Below are 16365 nucleotides of genomic sequence, written 5' to 3'. Positions count from 1 at the left end.
CCTCTGTAAGAAAATGAAAACAAAAACTGCAGGAGGCCACTTATAATGTGCTTCCAATAATTCCCAAGACATACTATCTCTAAGAACCTGATGATCCGTGTTTGTTAGTATAGACTGTCCATATGTTCTTTCTGGCCCATCAGTTTACAGGCACAGCATCACATATTGGAAGTTTCAAATGAAAATTTTGAACAGGTTCTTTCTAAATATTTCAGCCACACAACCATAATAGTGGGCAGAAATGTGAACTCTGGGCTATGTGTATATTAAGAAAAGTTCTTACAAAATATATATGGTCTATTTGTTCTATCTTAATCTCTCCTGCAAAGAATGGCTATTCTTGTGTGAACACATTTCAAATGGTCCAGTCCATTCATGCTATGTGATAAAATATTATGCTATTTATACAGAATTTTTCATCTAGAGTATAATGTAAAATTATCAGCACTCAGCAATAGTTTCCATAAATTAGTTGTTTACTGTACAAGATGTTTTGTGCCTTTAAAATGCCTCTCATCTCAAAAGTTCCCAAAATGTTTTAGAAATGTATATACAAACTGTTAAATATAACAACCATGGACATCTCTCCTCTATCAGGGTGAAAGAGAAACTCTTTAACGTAAGGTAACTGCAGGAGACTTCAGTCTACAAATCATTATTCAGTTAAGTAGGGCCCTGGTATGCTGTGTGCTTGGATTTCTCCCACCTGCCTACTTGTAAATGAAGAATCAATTGTGTTCCTCATAACCTGCAGTCAGACCGTTGTCCTGGACTCCTATGTTGCAGGATGGTTAGAGAATGCATCTACCTGGTGGAAAGCACATATTCTTAAACTGCAGAGATTTCATAGGCAAACCAATACAGTCAAAGTTTCTGTTCCTTTTCTGCTGCATTCCAGCCCTTATAAGCAGACCCAAAAGGCAGTGTCAGCTAATCGATCAGGAGTATCTCAGAAGAAAGTACTGAACTGTACTGAACACATAAGGCCTCTATCCAGATGGCCATATGCTGTATACTAATGGATGCAAGGGGACATATTGGCTAGACCGATGTTCTTATTTTTTCCTATGATGGGCAAATCTTACCCCTCTTTGACAGAAGGTAGAGGAAATTCCACAAGGGGCATTCTCATGATCTAGCCCATCATTCAGGCCACAGAAAACTAAATTGCTAAACAGTTGCAGTGTCAAATGATATGTTAACTTCACCACCACTGCTGATCAATGGCATTGACATACAGTTGGCAAGCACGATTTCTTCCCCTAAAAGTGCAATCTGTATTATGCCTTCTCCCCACCACCCTTTATCTAGAATTCAGAAAACCTAAAGAAAAAACAAGGGGGGAGGGAAAGAGAGGGGGAGAAACGACAATACAAGAATTTTTTAAAAATCTGGATTGACAGGAAAAAAAGCATTGTTCTTCAGTTCATTGACTGTTCCAAAGCAGGAAATAATCACAACATAAATGTTCACAGACAAATAAGAAGTACAATTTCCATTCTAATTAATGTGCTTCTACTCAATTCATGTTTAAAGAAAAAAGATATAGTTTGAAATTTTTAGCATTATACAGTTCAATAACATCCACAATTTTATTCATTGGCTGCTAACACTACCTGGACAGAGGGCAGTGTTATTGCAAACCCTTGATTCTCTTAAAGGGCCGCTGCAGTGTGTCCCGTAAGGTGATACACAAGTTCTGGTTCGCACCTGCGACCCTTGCCCACAAGTAACTGAACATGTGCTCCACTGGGCCCACTCTTCAACACCAGATTCACCTGTATTCAAGACAACAAACAAACATGAATACGGTCATGAGTATTAATAAAATTTTTGTTTGTCAAAGTTTATTATGGCATGCAGGTATATTTTAAAGACAAATAAACTAAAATAAACTTAAATGTTCATGGAAAGAGAGCACCTTGGAAAAATATGCAGTGAACAAAACAAAACAAAAAATAACCACATTTAAAAGCTGGAGACAGACCAATTTGACCACTTGGCATCATTTATTGCTTTCTTAGTACTACTGTCTTTCAACATTCCAGAAACAACAGTGTCCCTAGGACACTAAAACAATAGAGAAGTCTAGTTGTTTATAGCGAAGAATGATTTATTTTGTCTGGTTATATTTATCATTCCAAAATGAAGGCTAGATGATATTTTAAAAAATGAAGACATCAGAGTCAAACTTTAAAAACAAAACAAATTATTATATGTCCTTTGGGTGTGTGTGAGAGTGGCATTTGAGATAAGATTACAGATCCTTTGATTTTACCCATAAAAAAAAAAGAGAAACTCTATGGAGTTTACAGCAGCTACACAGACTATTATTTAAATGATAGGCTAAGAACTTTGATTTAACATTTCACTATAATGTCTCATTACAGAGCTTTGATATGTGGATGACCTAAACTGTTTGCTGCGCTAGACACTGTTAATGCAAACAGTAATTACTCCTATTTTCAATGGAGTTGCTATTCAGCTGTAACATAATAGAATAAATATTTTACATTGAATAACTTAGCCCACCAATAAATCTTCTATTTTTGCTCACAGAATATATGTAAGAAGATTGCAGTATCCGCAAATGTATTTGTTATTTTAAAATATCTGACGGTTTCTTTATTCTATTCACTGAAAAGAAGATTCTCCCACTCTCACTCATAACATGTATTACCTTAGTCTTGGTGCAATCATACCGAAATGAATAGAATTACTTAGCCCAAGGTAGCACACAATATGAGAATATGTTACAAAATCAGCTCTGATTCCTGAATATTTGCTATTTGAGCTGAGCCAGTTTGTTATTAGTGGTATGAACCTGGCTGAAGCAAATTCATTGAAAAATCTGTGTTAATAATCATGGAAACTATTTACCTACACCCATTACAGTCAATGTGAAATACAGTGCCACAGGCCTCATCAGGCCATTGATTTTAAACCTAAGTCCCTTCTGAAGCAAACCAGAACTTAGGTTTAAAATCAATATAATTCATGATCTTTTATCTTTAAGTAATTATTAAAAATTAAAAATATTGTTTGCATCCCTGTACCTCAATCTTTTTCCCCAGAACCTTTTGCCCACAGTAGCAATTATAGAAATCTCTGCAGCCAGGAAGACATAGGTAGAATCTTCCTTGAGTATTATTGTAAATGCCATAGAGAAACTGTGTTCTTCTATTAGGGCATCTGCCCTGCTTCTTCCTTTCCACAAGATAAGCACATCACTTTTGGCATAGTCTCCACTAGTACATTAAACATGAATCCTAAGGATATTCCAAGCCTCCCAGTAACTATGCAGAGCACAATGTGCTACTTAATCAGTATCAAGTCAGGACACTTTATAATTAAAACATACAAATCCTGTAGCCTTTCACAAAATTGTAAAACACTACAATAACATCTATGAGGAATGACAGTAGCTTAAAATGTATTAAGGTGTGAAAGCTCACAAAATGTGAATCTTGCAAGCTTTACCCTCATTTGTTACAAGGCTGAAGGAGAAAAATAAACATGTTTATTGTTTAATAATCTCTCTTTTGTGTAATTTATTATTTTGATTAGCCAGTTACGTGACTTGCATTGAGATCGGAGGGAGTAATGTAGTAGGTGTGAGTATTCTATGAGCAACCAGTAACTGTCATAGTTAGTATTATACAATATATACTATAGTTCCTGTGAAGAATGCATTAAAGAACTTATTGTAGTAGCATCTGCACTTCTATTGCAGGCAAATCCTTCATTTTAGATTCTTTTCCTACAGCTTTGACACTTGACTTTGCCTTTGTAAAAGTGGTTTAGATGAAAGGTCAAACAGTACAAAAAGTCAAAGCAATGCTTCTCAATTTGTTCCTCATTATGTAAAACAGTCTTATATATTGAATGCAAATTACCCATTATCCCACACAGACCTGGTGACAGTGCACTGCTATTAAAATGCAGAATGCAATATTAAAAAAATTAAACTGTTGGATAACTTAAAGTGGAAAAAGTTGTTTTTAACCTTCAGAATGTAATGAAGAAAAGTAGTAGTTTAGTATTGAGATGAAAACTGTTTACTGAAAGCTTTGGAGAATTGATGTACCATACAACTGTATATGTGGGCCCCAATCTAGAAAAAACTTAAGCAGGTTCTGAATTTTAGATATGTCAGTAGACCCCTTAGGGCAATGGGAGTACTCAGATGTTCAAAGTTTAGCATACGCTTAAGTACTTGTTGGATTGAAGCCTTAAGAAATGACATGGTATTCCATATGCAAGGAATGGTAATATTTTGTGAAATTAAGAAAAATAAAGAATGGATTTGTCTCACAAAATATTCAATTCCTTTTGCACAATCATATTATTTGTACTAAGACTTGCTCAAATAAAATGATTTATTTGATGTTCAGAGGGGGAAGACACACTTTTCAATTGTTATTGAATTTGTGTTTTATATCACCAAATATAGATTAAAGATTTTTTTCTAGATTAAGCATAGATTTTGACTGCTTAATACCAGATTGCATTTCCTATTTTTTCTGTTTCCCCTCTGAATATTACAAAAAAGACTATGCTTCATGCTCTCTTTAGCTGTTAGTTACTTTATACCTACCTATTATCTCAAATTAGGTGGGAACAAGCTAACTATCTCTCTTTTTCACCAATTGCTAAACTAGTAGGAAGAAACTCTGTCTGGAATGTTTCATTGATCTGTGTAACATTTACCTGCATTTATACATTCTACATTTCATAACATCCAAGGAAGGCTAATTTCAGGAACATACACAAAAAAATATGGGATAATTAAATTATGACATTATATATTTGAAAATTTGTATTTTGTACTGCCTGGTATCATTTGTAGATATACATACATATTTTTTTCTTTTAATACTGAGTATTAGGTCTAATCCATCTCTATTAGTGTCACAGGGACTAGAGCCCATCTTCTTAAAAAGTGTTGAGATTTTCTCATACTTATTTTCCAGGACAATATTAAATTCCTAGAATGCAATTTGTGCTTCTGCATTTTCCTTGCAATGCATGACAAAGGTATGTTTATGGTTTTACTATAGTTATTTTAAAATATTCTTTATTGCATAAAGGAAATAATTAAACAGACTAAAATGACAAGACATTAAATCAATCCAAAGACACCAATTTTCATTTTCAAAATTCCATTAGTTTTCTTACTGTATGAATACACCTATAAAGTATATTAAAAAATCTCTCTGTGGTACTGTATAAGAAGATATCACATTAATTTTTCACATTATTACTGTGAAAAGATGAAATGAACACTACAAAGGAAATAAAAAAAGATGAAGATTAGTAACACTGTTCTAAAAAAGAACATAGTATTATTTAAAATGAGTTACCTGACACTATGATATGTCCTTAAAATTAGGCATATGAATTTGTATGCTTTGCACATGTGCGCATGCTCTCACACCTACACGCACATGCACACACATTCTTAAAACAGGAGTTTGCAAGCCATGCTTGTATAATTCTGAACTTCTATCTCCCATTTCATTGTCACAGTATTTCCAGAATAGAATGGTATTGGTGATACATTTAAAATACGGTTCCCTAAAAATCACCCTAAATGTACAGATGGATGTTTAGATACTGTTTGGTAATAGGTATGCAGTTAGTTTATATATATAGCTAAAATGGATTCTGATAATTTTACAGTAATTAGAAGAATTCAAGATACAGCATTGAATTACAAGTGTTATTCTATGTAATAAGCAATTGACATCAGTCTGAACTAAATATGTGAGTAATAAATTCCCATTTTGCCTAAACAATAAAATGTATGAAACTGAGGAACTTCTGGAATAATTTCTTCCATTTATGTCCAATATGTAAGTGCAGGCATCTTCCAGTATTGTCCAGTGGGTTTATGCTAGAAGAAGTTCCAGATAATGCTGAGAGGACAGAACCCTTTGTCTTCTAATATCTTCATAAAAACAGATTACTAATGATTTTTACACATATATGCTCACATTACTTAATATATGTCTTCTGTAAACCTGTTAAATGTGTAAAGCACTCTACATCTAAGAAAGTCAACATTCTACTTAACTATATGCAATTAAAGCTCATTTACTAAAATTAATATAAAATGGAGGCAGTATGTATGAAAGAGGCAGACAATCTTCTAGGTTAGTACCTATGAAATAGAGAAGGAATTGTTTCAAATCCATACAATACTTCTTTGGCACAAGTTTCTGATGCAGTAATTTATTTGAATGCAGTGAAGTGGGTAATATTAAAGAGTCAGCAAATACCATTGTTACCACACTGTGGCATCTGAAATACACTGTTATTACCCTATACTTAGAACAGGTCAGGACTTCAGTATCTTAAGACCGGATCCATCCTCCTTTACTGCAGTATATGGGAGCCTTTCTGTTGACCTCAAAGGCCACGTCTAGGCAGTGGGGCCATTCCAGGATACTGGAAATATCCCAAAATAGCAATTCCAATTTTTTACATGTGCCTGTTATTTTGAAATAGATTTCAAAATAACGGTCATACTATTCTGGCATCCCTTTAATCCTCATTTCACGAGAGTTAAGAGCCTTGTCAGAATAGTGCTTTATTTCAAAATTTGGTGCTGTGTAAACAGTGCCACATTTCAAAATAAGCTATTTTAAGGTAAGGGTGCAATGTAGATGCACCCAAAGTGAGCTGGATTGGATCCATAGAAACTATTGCGTGGTAATTATTGGTAAATGCTGACTTTTTAGAGACAAGAGCTGGGTGCAGATTCTTTATTTAATATTTTGGTATCTTTATCTAAATTAGCTGCAGTTGTTAAAATAATTTTGGAAAAGATGTCTTAGACATAAAGCTGTTAGATAATTTGCACATCCAGTTCATACCTATTTATATTTAGCAATTACAGCATGAATCCAGAATATAGAGAGTAGAGTATTATTTTGTGCCAAGGACACAAAGTGTTGAATACATGCATATTAAAGTCTTCTAATAATTAATTAATATGATGAATGTCAAAAGCAGGGATTAGATTTCAGTCATCCTATTTATATTAAAATTCTAAAGCACTTCCTTAACATTTATTTAAATGTTGATAGATGGTCACTGTAAACTACAGTTAAACTCAAAACTGGACTATGTCTTTCATGTATTAGCCTGCTTTAATTATTAAAGAAACTCATGTTTATACTAAATCATTCAGTATCCACATTCACAGTGATGTTTTTATATGTTCCACCCAATTCTTAGCTACTTTATTTATGGACTTCAACTGGTGGAAAAAATAAATAAATGGTTTAAAAATATCAGCTTGGAAAACTGACAGATATGCAGAAAAAGATTATGGAACATGCAGTGGCTTTGCTAAAATTAACAACAGTAAATAGAAAAATGTAACTAATGTATTACCAGTTTGTGCCATAAATTTAGCAGCATCAGCTTGTTCCTGAGGGACACTTTTCTCATGAACAGATCGAGGTCGCTGACTTTTAATTGTATGATCTCCCATCATTCCAAATTCTAAAGACAGAATAAAGGTTTATGAAAGCTTGTGTGTAGACATTTCTCAAAGGTACATACTGTCTCATGCAATATGTTCCTAAACATATCTGGACATTGCTGGTAAAGTTCAAATGATTATGGCAGTTTTCAGTTTATTTTGCTACACTCATCTTTTAGAAACTTTACTTAAATTCATGTATGCAGAACTTTAAACATGACTTTATTGTAAGAAACAATAAAAACATTCAATGTAGTGACACTTGTACTGTAAATCAGCTGCATGTTACAAGACAAAAACAATAGAGCAAATGGAGACATTATAATCTTATATTTTAAATCATTGAATAAACACCAGAAAATCACCATTAGTCTTAATTATTGCTGTTCTGTGACAGAGCCCAGTTTCTTGTGCAGAGAATTCCCAGTCCTGTAGTCATCCTTCAGACTGATGAACTGGCAAGCAGCCTTCCATAAGAATGGTGCCAATACACATAATAAATTGGCCATAAATTGCTTACTGTACAGACTGAATTCAACAACAGCAGTGTTGTTTCCCTTCATTGGTTTGGAAAACACTCAGATATAAAGACGCTGTGGATATGTCTACATTGCAGCTGGGAGATTCCTCCTGGCACAGATAAACAAATGCTGCTCCAGCTAACACACTCAAAATAGCAATGTGGACACTATGGAACAGGCTAGCCACATGAGTGTGAATGCAAAGAGCAAGGCAGGCTTGTACTTAGGCAGCTAGTTGCAGCATCCACAGTGATCCCTGATTATGGCAAACAGGCATGCACTAAGTCTGCTTCAGTTAGAGTGACTCTATCTGCACAGTTCAGAATTATGCTCCTAGCTGCAGTGTGGACTTACCTGAGGTCCAAAGCTACATCTTGCCATCAATTTCTAAACAGATCTCCTCATTTACATTAAAGGGGAAATCTGCATCACAACAGCGGGATAATATGAGCTTGAATGTTAAAGTCAACAGTTCTTGATTTTTTTCATCTCAGCTCTGCCAAGAGTTTCCTCTCTGGCCTTGGACAAATTCATTCACTTCATGGTCCACTGCTCTCTCTGTGTTTGCATGTGCCACACAAGTTGGATTTGTACCTCTGGAACATGTTCCCCTCCTTTCCTCACAATTGTATAGAAAACCCTTCAGATCTCCAATGTTCTGCACTCAAACTCAGAGTGGGTTGGGAGGAAAGGAGCATCCACAGGTGATACATGAGACAGGAGGCAATACTAAGATGTGAGAATGTGTCTGAATTTCTAGAAGTTTAAAAATTCAGAGTTGCTTCTCTGAGGGAAGATTACTTGCAGAAAGAGAGAGCTTGGAAACATAAGTCCCCTCATCTATAAAATAGGGAAGATGGCCATACTTACCTTCCTGCCTGAAAAAGGTGTGAATGAGTCTTTTACAGAGTGAAATGTCTGCAAAACACCACATACAAACTAGATACTATCATCAAACAGATTATTTTAATATAATTTTTTAAAACATAACCTCATTCTCATACCAAGAGTCTCTGAATTTTTACTGTTAAGAAAACTAATAAACCACAAACATACAATTTCAACAGCCAATCAGCAAAAAAGATGGGTATTTTTTGCTGCCTTTTCTAATGATTATCAAGGCAGCATTTCAAAATCAGTATTTGTCTCTGTAAATATTCTTGTATTAGCTTCTTTTAAATTAAAAATAACTACTCATATGCGAATAATAGCATTTTTTCATTCAAAGAGAATGTTTGAAAATTGAATTAATAAAATATTTTGTAAATTATATATAATATGGCAAAAACCTAGAAAAATGTATGACAGGTAATTAAATTGTTTAATATGTTTCAAATGCCGCCAATTTTAGGAAGTTTTCCTTCTGGATCATCACATTTATCACTTTGTGATTTGTATTTTCTAAAATAAATTAACATTGAAATCTTTATTAAAACAAGTTGGTGAGATGCAGTCTAGCTGGCCATTTAAACTGAAATAAACAGCAGAAACTTAGTGGCAGGAGATCTGCAGTATAACTCTCAGCCGCTTCTAAGGGCCTCAGCAAGAAGAGTACATGTAACCTGCAAATTAGCTGGAGAAAGGTTTTCTTCTTGAGCACCTCTAGCTTGCCAGTGCATTGCATAACACTGGCACCATTCTTGCAGAATGCTGCTTACCCATCTTTCAAGCCGCCAAATGAGCACAACAATGGGAATCCTTTGCAAGAAGAGGCATACAGGCAGTGCTTTGGCCTCAGGTCTGCAAAGGCTGAGCACTGTTCAGAGTTACAAATACAGATTTCTGAGCACCTCTGGGAGTGGTTGCTCAGCACCTATCAGGATTAAGTTCTAATGAAGAGATAAGAGAACATTAAGGAGAACAGGCTTCGACCTTGACTTTTTTACACCAGCATTAAGCAGGAGTGATTGTGTTCATGTAAATGACCTGTTATGCATTCATAGCCAGGCATGACAACAGAGAACTAAACCACAAAATATTCATTTTATTTTATAGATTAATGCACATTAGCCAGTTGTGACCATCTTTAAAGCAAATTTTAAACTCATCTAATCCCAATATGTTGTGTATTTATACAGCTCCAATCATACTCAGTACAGGTTGAATCTCTTCACTCCACTTTCTGGTTTGGCAACATCTGTGCTTGAGCCTTATTTTAGTAAGCTGGATGTACACTTATCATGGGTATCGCCAAGTTTCCCATAAAGTTTGTTTGAAGCCCGCAGTCCTGGCTCTCAGTGTTCTGTGTTGTTATTTAACTCTACTTTACCCCTAAATGTCTTCTAAAAGCCCTGTAACTAGGGAAGTGTTGGTAAAGACAATATTAGTAAATTCTCTAATTCAGCACTGGGCAGGTCCTGAGGTGCTGGAATAGAGAGTTTCAAGCTGTTGTATCTCTTGTAGCGAATATATTTTCTATATATCTTGTCAATAAATATAGCAAGGTTATGTAGTCTTCCCATTTTGCATATTTAGTTGGGGTATTTAACCAAATACTGCATATGAACAACATACGGTAACAGAAAGTATATTGTACTATTCTCAATGATAACTTAAAAGCCAAAATTGAATCACTAAAACTCAGAAAATCAGGGAAAAGTACATTTTCTTAATGAGATACAACAAGTTTATATGTATATCTATATTTAAATTACAATTGAGTTTTTTAGCCAAGAGCTTGTTAAAAATTCTATTTTGCTAAAAGTACGTCTGGAATTACACAACAAATGCTAAGATAAAATGGATTCCATTCATTTCCAGTTTCCATCTAAATATCTAATTTTAAAAGCTGAACAGTCATGTTTCCTCTCCCCTCCAATAGTTTATAGGAAATTAAATTTGTAAGTAAATAACTTTTAATACTCTGTGTGTTGCTAAAATATTACCAAATCTCACCTTAGCCTGAGGGACCTATATGTGGGGAACTGAGAATGGTGCTAGAGTGGTACCAAATTGCTATCATTGTCTGGAACACAGGTATTCTATAGTTACTGATCAAGATGGTTTAATACCGAGTGCTGCAATATGTTCCTGATGCTCTTAATCACATTTATGGGCAAGGAAAGTTGACTCATTCTTGCTTTGCTTGGCTAAATCTTATTGCTAAGAGGGAAGATATGCCCCTTAATTCAGAAAGCATGAATCGTTGGGGATATAGGTTTCTGACCAGTTCTTCAGCTCGTTATACCTCTTAATGTTCTCGAGTGGTATGGAGAGATCTTTTTCTTCTCTTACCATATGTCATAATTTATTAATTTGAATTAAAATACTGCATTAAACAGTTGCCTCGTATCATACACTATGCTTTCTTTTATCCAAGAGGTGAGATATGTAGTCTTTTTCAGAGCCCACTGAAGTTATTGAGAATCTTTCTACTGACTTCAATTGGTTTTGAATTAAACTCATGATATATAAATAACCAAAAACACTTTGATGTTTGCACTGTAATGGTAATATACTCCCATGTTCTGTCTGGAACAAACCTCTTATAGAAACACCTACACACTTTACATATACAGGAGTAGAACCTGTGTGTGTTGGAGAACAGTATAAATACCAGGTTAGGAAGGGTAAATGTATAAATACATAGCCCACATTTACTAAATCCTAGCCCACATAGCATAGCATACTCCAGGCTTCTGTTAAGTGTCAGAGAGGTAGCCATGTTAGTCTGAATCTGCAAAAGCAGTGAGGAGTCCTGTGGCACCTTATAGACTAACTGAAGTGTTGAAGCATAAGCTGGGAGTCTTTGCCCACGAAAGCTTATGCTCCAACACTTCAGTTAGTCTACAATGTGCCACAGGACTCCTCGCTGCTTTTGCAGGCTTCTGTTGTAGAAGTTCTAAGGGAATGGCCAATCTATAGTATTTCACATTGCTTGCATTCGTTTTTTTCAAGTGCATTGGTATTTAAATAGCTCCTGGCAATGTAATACCATTTTGATTACAAATAAAAAGGCTAGGAATTAGCTCAAGTCAAATCCAAACTTCAGTGGTTGGTAACATAGTCCCATGTCTTTTGATAATTTTTCACTATCACTGTAGCTTTTGAAAATGGGAACACTTCAGAGTGGGTTTATTTTAACATGGTTTATCTGCAGCCTCATTGGTGTTGCCTTTACATTTCATGATATCTTTTGTGAGTTTTTATCCCTATTTAGTAATCTTTTTATTTCATTTTTTAAAGTGAGATGCTAAAATCTTGACGTCTGTGTAGGCATTTATAGGAGAGGTGCCATGTGCTCTCTGTAGGAACAAAGAAAAAAAATCTGTTAATAGTACAAAAATACAAAGAAGGAAAACTGTACAATATAGAACTAGATAGCAGTTTTGCAAAAATTCTACTCACCAATGGCTAGTATTTTTCTTCTATCTGGTGGATAATATATAATGAGTTTTTTTATATCCCTATCAAAATTAAGAGATAGGATAACAAAGTAGATTTTATGCCTGCGCTTCTTAAGCAGTTTTGCAAGAAGGGTAGATCACATAGCAAATCACTTGAACTTAGTGCTCATGAATTCCACAAAGTCATTAGAACTCCAAAATACAGATTTATTTCTCACTGTTATCTGCATGCTACAGTTTAGATTATACGAATCGTGGCATTGTTCAATGGACAGTTTACAATGGCATAACAAAAGATAATGCAGCATTGTTCAATGCAATTGCTGCGGCTCCAGTATAAAAGATCTGGTGAACAAGTGATGCAAAGAACTCTAGTGATACTCTTTTTAGGACCAGTTCCTGTGAGGTACCAAAGCAAACCTCATCTCCTTTGGACTCAAGTAGAAGTAGAAGGTATGCTGCAAATCTCAGGAAGAGATCAGCATCTCAGAAATAAGGGGCCTGTAGCCTTCACAGGCAATCTGTCATTTCTTTTTCGTGGCCATGGTATTCTATTGTGACTTCCAGGGTATTCCTTATGTTATTTCTTTATGATCCTAAAATTTAAATAAATGCAATTACTGTTTCCTCTTTAGTATGGACTAGAGGCAAAATGCTTGCTGCTAGGGTTTACATGTACTAACTTAATACAAAACCCACCTCCAAATTCCATGCACAAAGAGCTTAGTATTCAGCCCATACCAGCATAAATATGATCTTACTCAGAAGATGCACAAAATAACTTCAAACATCTCAAAATAGGATGTGAGGTGAAGAAATGTGGAAGGAGTCAGGATAAAAAGTCATAATGCACCCTGAACTTTCCAGCAGAACAACTCATTTAATTTTTAGAGCCCTGCATTGATATAAAATTAGTGTCAGCATCTGAGCTGTGATCTACAAACATGATCCATGGATATTCACAGACATGAAGTGGCTATCTATAGATTTACAAGGTCCTATTTATTTCAATAGATTCAGTCTATTTTAGTCTGAAAGCAGTTCTGAAAAGCTGTGTTTATCTCCTTCTTCTGTAGCTCCTTCTTCAGATTCTCCCATAGGTACAGCAGTGCATTGTTCAGCATTTGCAGGTTTGGGCATGAGATTAATCTCTGAAATGTGTGTTTCTAATTACACCCATGGCTGCTGGTCAATGCAAACTTTTTTTTCTCTTGTCACTAGATGGCAGGATGTGTATTTATTTACACAGCAACATTTTGCAATATATCAGAGAGTTGTAGCTCTTTCCACTGCTTTTTTTTGCTACAAAAAGACCCTCTGGTCTTGCTAAAGCAAAATACCCATTAATGTCAAAGAGGTTTCACTCAAATAAGGACTGATTAAAATCTCTAGAGCACCAATTCTAACTTCCACTCCATCACATTGAGGTTTTATTGGAGTCAGGGATGTCAGAGACTCCTCTCATGCCTTTATTTGTGAATATTATAAAGGAGGATTTTAACATGTGGCATTAATAAATAATAATAATGATAACAACAACAAGAAGAAGAAAGCAATAATCAGTAATGGAGTTCTGTGTGAATCTGTTTAACCAGTTTGGGGACAATATTTATCTCTCATATGATACCGCCTCTGCACTTCACAAGTAGTCCCTGTCTCCTCCCTGTACAGGGCTGGACTCAAAGAGTCTTCTGTGTGCTCCCAAGAAAGCCATGGAGGTACTAATTGGATGTGTGACATCCTCACAAGGAATGCCCCCTTTAGGCACAGAGCTTCAGCAGCTCTATGGGGCTCTGAATGAGAGATTTCAGGATTTGGCTCAGTATGTACACACTCCCATTATGGACCAGCCTATGTTGTGGAGTTTCGTTTAGGTCTGTAGAGAAGCTAACAGAACTGATGTCTTAGCCATCCTCCTGGAGGTTAGCATGGCTTCTGATGTTACTAGTGTATGATATCACAGCCCTAAGAACAACTCCCTTCCTTCACAACATTCTCACGCACAACTATATACACCTTCCTCTCCTAACAAAGATCGGAAAGCTGTAGTTAGGGTTTTATTTTCTCATTTTTTTCATATTTTACTTTAAAACTGAATTTACAGTTTATTAAAGAGATTTGCATTAAAAGAACTAGAGACTCTATTTTTATCCCAAACATAAGTTCTACACAGGCAGAAGGATAAGGTTCTCTGCACTAGTCTGCCAAGTGCCTGAACTCTGATCTGGAGGAATCCAATTAAGGTATACCCATTAAATCTCTTGTGGGGTTTGGGGCTTCAAGTGCTTGTGGTATTTATTTATTTTTGTGATGCTTCCTTTACTTCTGAGAGCTAAATGTTGAATAGAATATGTTCTATCACTAAAGCACAGTATTAGATTAAGATAGTGAAGGAAGACTCTCTTGAGCTGTATTTATGGACATAATAAGAGAAAGATACCTTATTATTTATGTCTACACAAAAAAGACCTTAATGGTAGTGAAAATATGGACTATGGGCACTTTTGGAATACTCTCCTTCTCCCCAAAACTAAATAAAATGCACAGTTAGATAATCACTTACAAACAGATTTCTATCCTTAGAATTCAGTGGTATCATATTATTTTATGTTATAAATATAATGATCAGAAATGGGAAACCAACATCTGTTAAGACATGACCTAACTTCATATGGAGAATACTCAGACATTGTTAAATTGGCTGAAGTAGTTATACCATCTCTTCAAATTTCCAAAATAGCCTGAAGAAACCTGAAGAAAAGCTGTTTAGCTCAAAAAACTTGTCATTTTCACCAATAAAAATTAGCCCAATTAAAAATATTATCTCACCTACTTTGAAACCAATGTAGCTACAACAACACTGCAAACCAAATATACTAGAGTTTCTCTGAACTAAGATATCAGAAGTTAGAAATAGACAAAAGACAAAAAGAGTACAAGTTTCAAAAATACCTAAGTGGCTTAGGGATATAAATCCCATTTCAAAAGCCACTGATGTTCACGTCCATTTTTTAACAGGGAACTTAACTTCTTATGACACAAACAATTTTTAAAATTTTATACAATTCTTTCACTGATGTTAAAAGCAAAGCACTCTATGAAAAGTTTGTGTGCAATAGGAAGTTATTCCTGAAACCTATTCACGAAGCATTTGGATATTTTTCAGTTTAAATTGTAAGGTATAGCCTATATTTTGTGTATTATACTATGCCTCCACTTTTAAGGAATGTCAGGATGGTTCATGTACTGGTTTTTGAGACAATCAAATATCCACATTTGTTTAAGGATTTATATATTCTCTATGTATGCTTTCAGATTGGGAATTTTATTTTTAATTCCATACACAGTGCTTGACTTCAACTCCAGTTAGCATTACTGTACTTGGATGTGTGCAATCATAATTTAGGGTTTTTTTAAAAAAATGAAGACTATACTCTAATATTTTAATCTCAGATACAACCTTGTATTTTGATCAAGGGGGAAAAAAACCTCCTGGATTAAAATGCATAAATAATTAGAGACCACAACAAGACTTTTAATCATGCTCCTCACACAAAGACACAGAAAAAGCGATCTTTTTCTCTTAGCAAATTAAGGAACAACTATATGGGCTATGCATTATATTGGGTACCAATTCATCTTATGCTAGTAACTAGTGCAACAGCTCACAAATTTATATATCTCGAATAACATGGTGAATCAGTGTAGGTATATTTCCAAAACGTTTAAAAGGACATTAGAGCTGGCCCAATCTCTCCTTTCCCACCAAAGCATGGGGTTAGCCTAAGCTGCTTGCTCAAACCCCCCATAGTGGGTAGACAGGGCTTGAATGAGCAGGAATGAACATATTAGATAGGATGACTGTATTTCCCAAAGGTTGGGGCTGGCATGGCTGCTCATTCAAAACTGGATGTCTCCATCAGGGCCCTTCCTCTTCCCTTGTGCAGGGCTGGCATTACCAGTCATCCCTCCCCTCCTGATGTTCCACACTCCAGAGTTTTGTTTT

The 16365-nt window shown here is 35.2% G+C and overlaps 1 protein-coding gene across 4 annotated transcripts in view; it reads right to left on the bottom strand.

The window, feature by feature from the left end:
* The window catches only part of ADGRB3 (adhesion G protein-coupled receptor B3), a 649111-nt gene that overhangs the window by 374057 nt on the left and 258689 nt on the right, over positions 1–16365 (bottom strand). For all 4 annotated transcript variants that reach the window (XM_075923698.2, XM_014575580.4, XM_089777101.1 and 1 more), the window contains 2 exons: positions 7402–7512; positions 1617–1778 (listed from right to left, as the gene is read on the bottom strand). In XM_075923698.2, coding sequence (XP_075779813.2) covers positions 1617–1778; positions 7402–7512 — 273 coding nt within the window. The remainder of the gene's footprint in view (positions 1–1616; positions 1779–7401; positions 7513–16365) is intronic.

Source organism: Pelodiscus sinensis, chromosome 3, assembly GCF_052426305.1.
Source record: "Pelodiscus sinensis isolate ZL-2025 chromosome 3, ASM5242630v1, whole genome shotgun sequence".
Taxonomy (NCBI): Eukaryota; Metazoa; Chordata; order Testudines; family Trionychidae; genus Pelodiscus; species Pelodiscus sinensis.
Note: the sequence above shows the minus strand (reverse complement) of the source record. Positions and strands in the feature narration are given on the sequence as shown.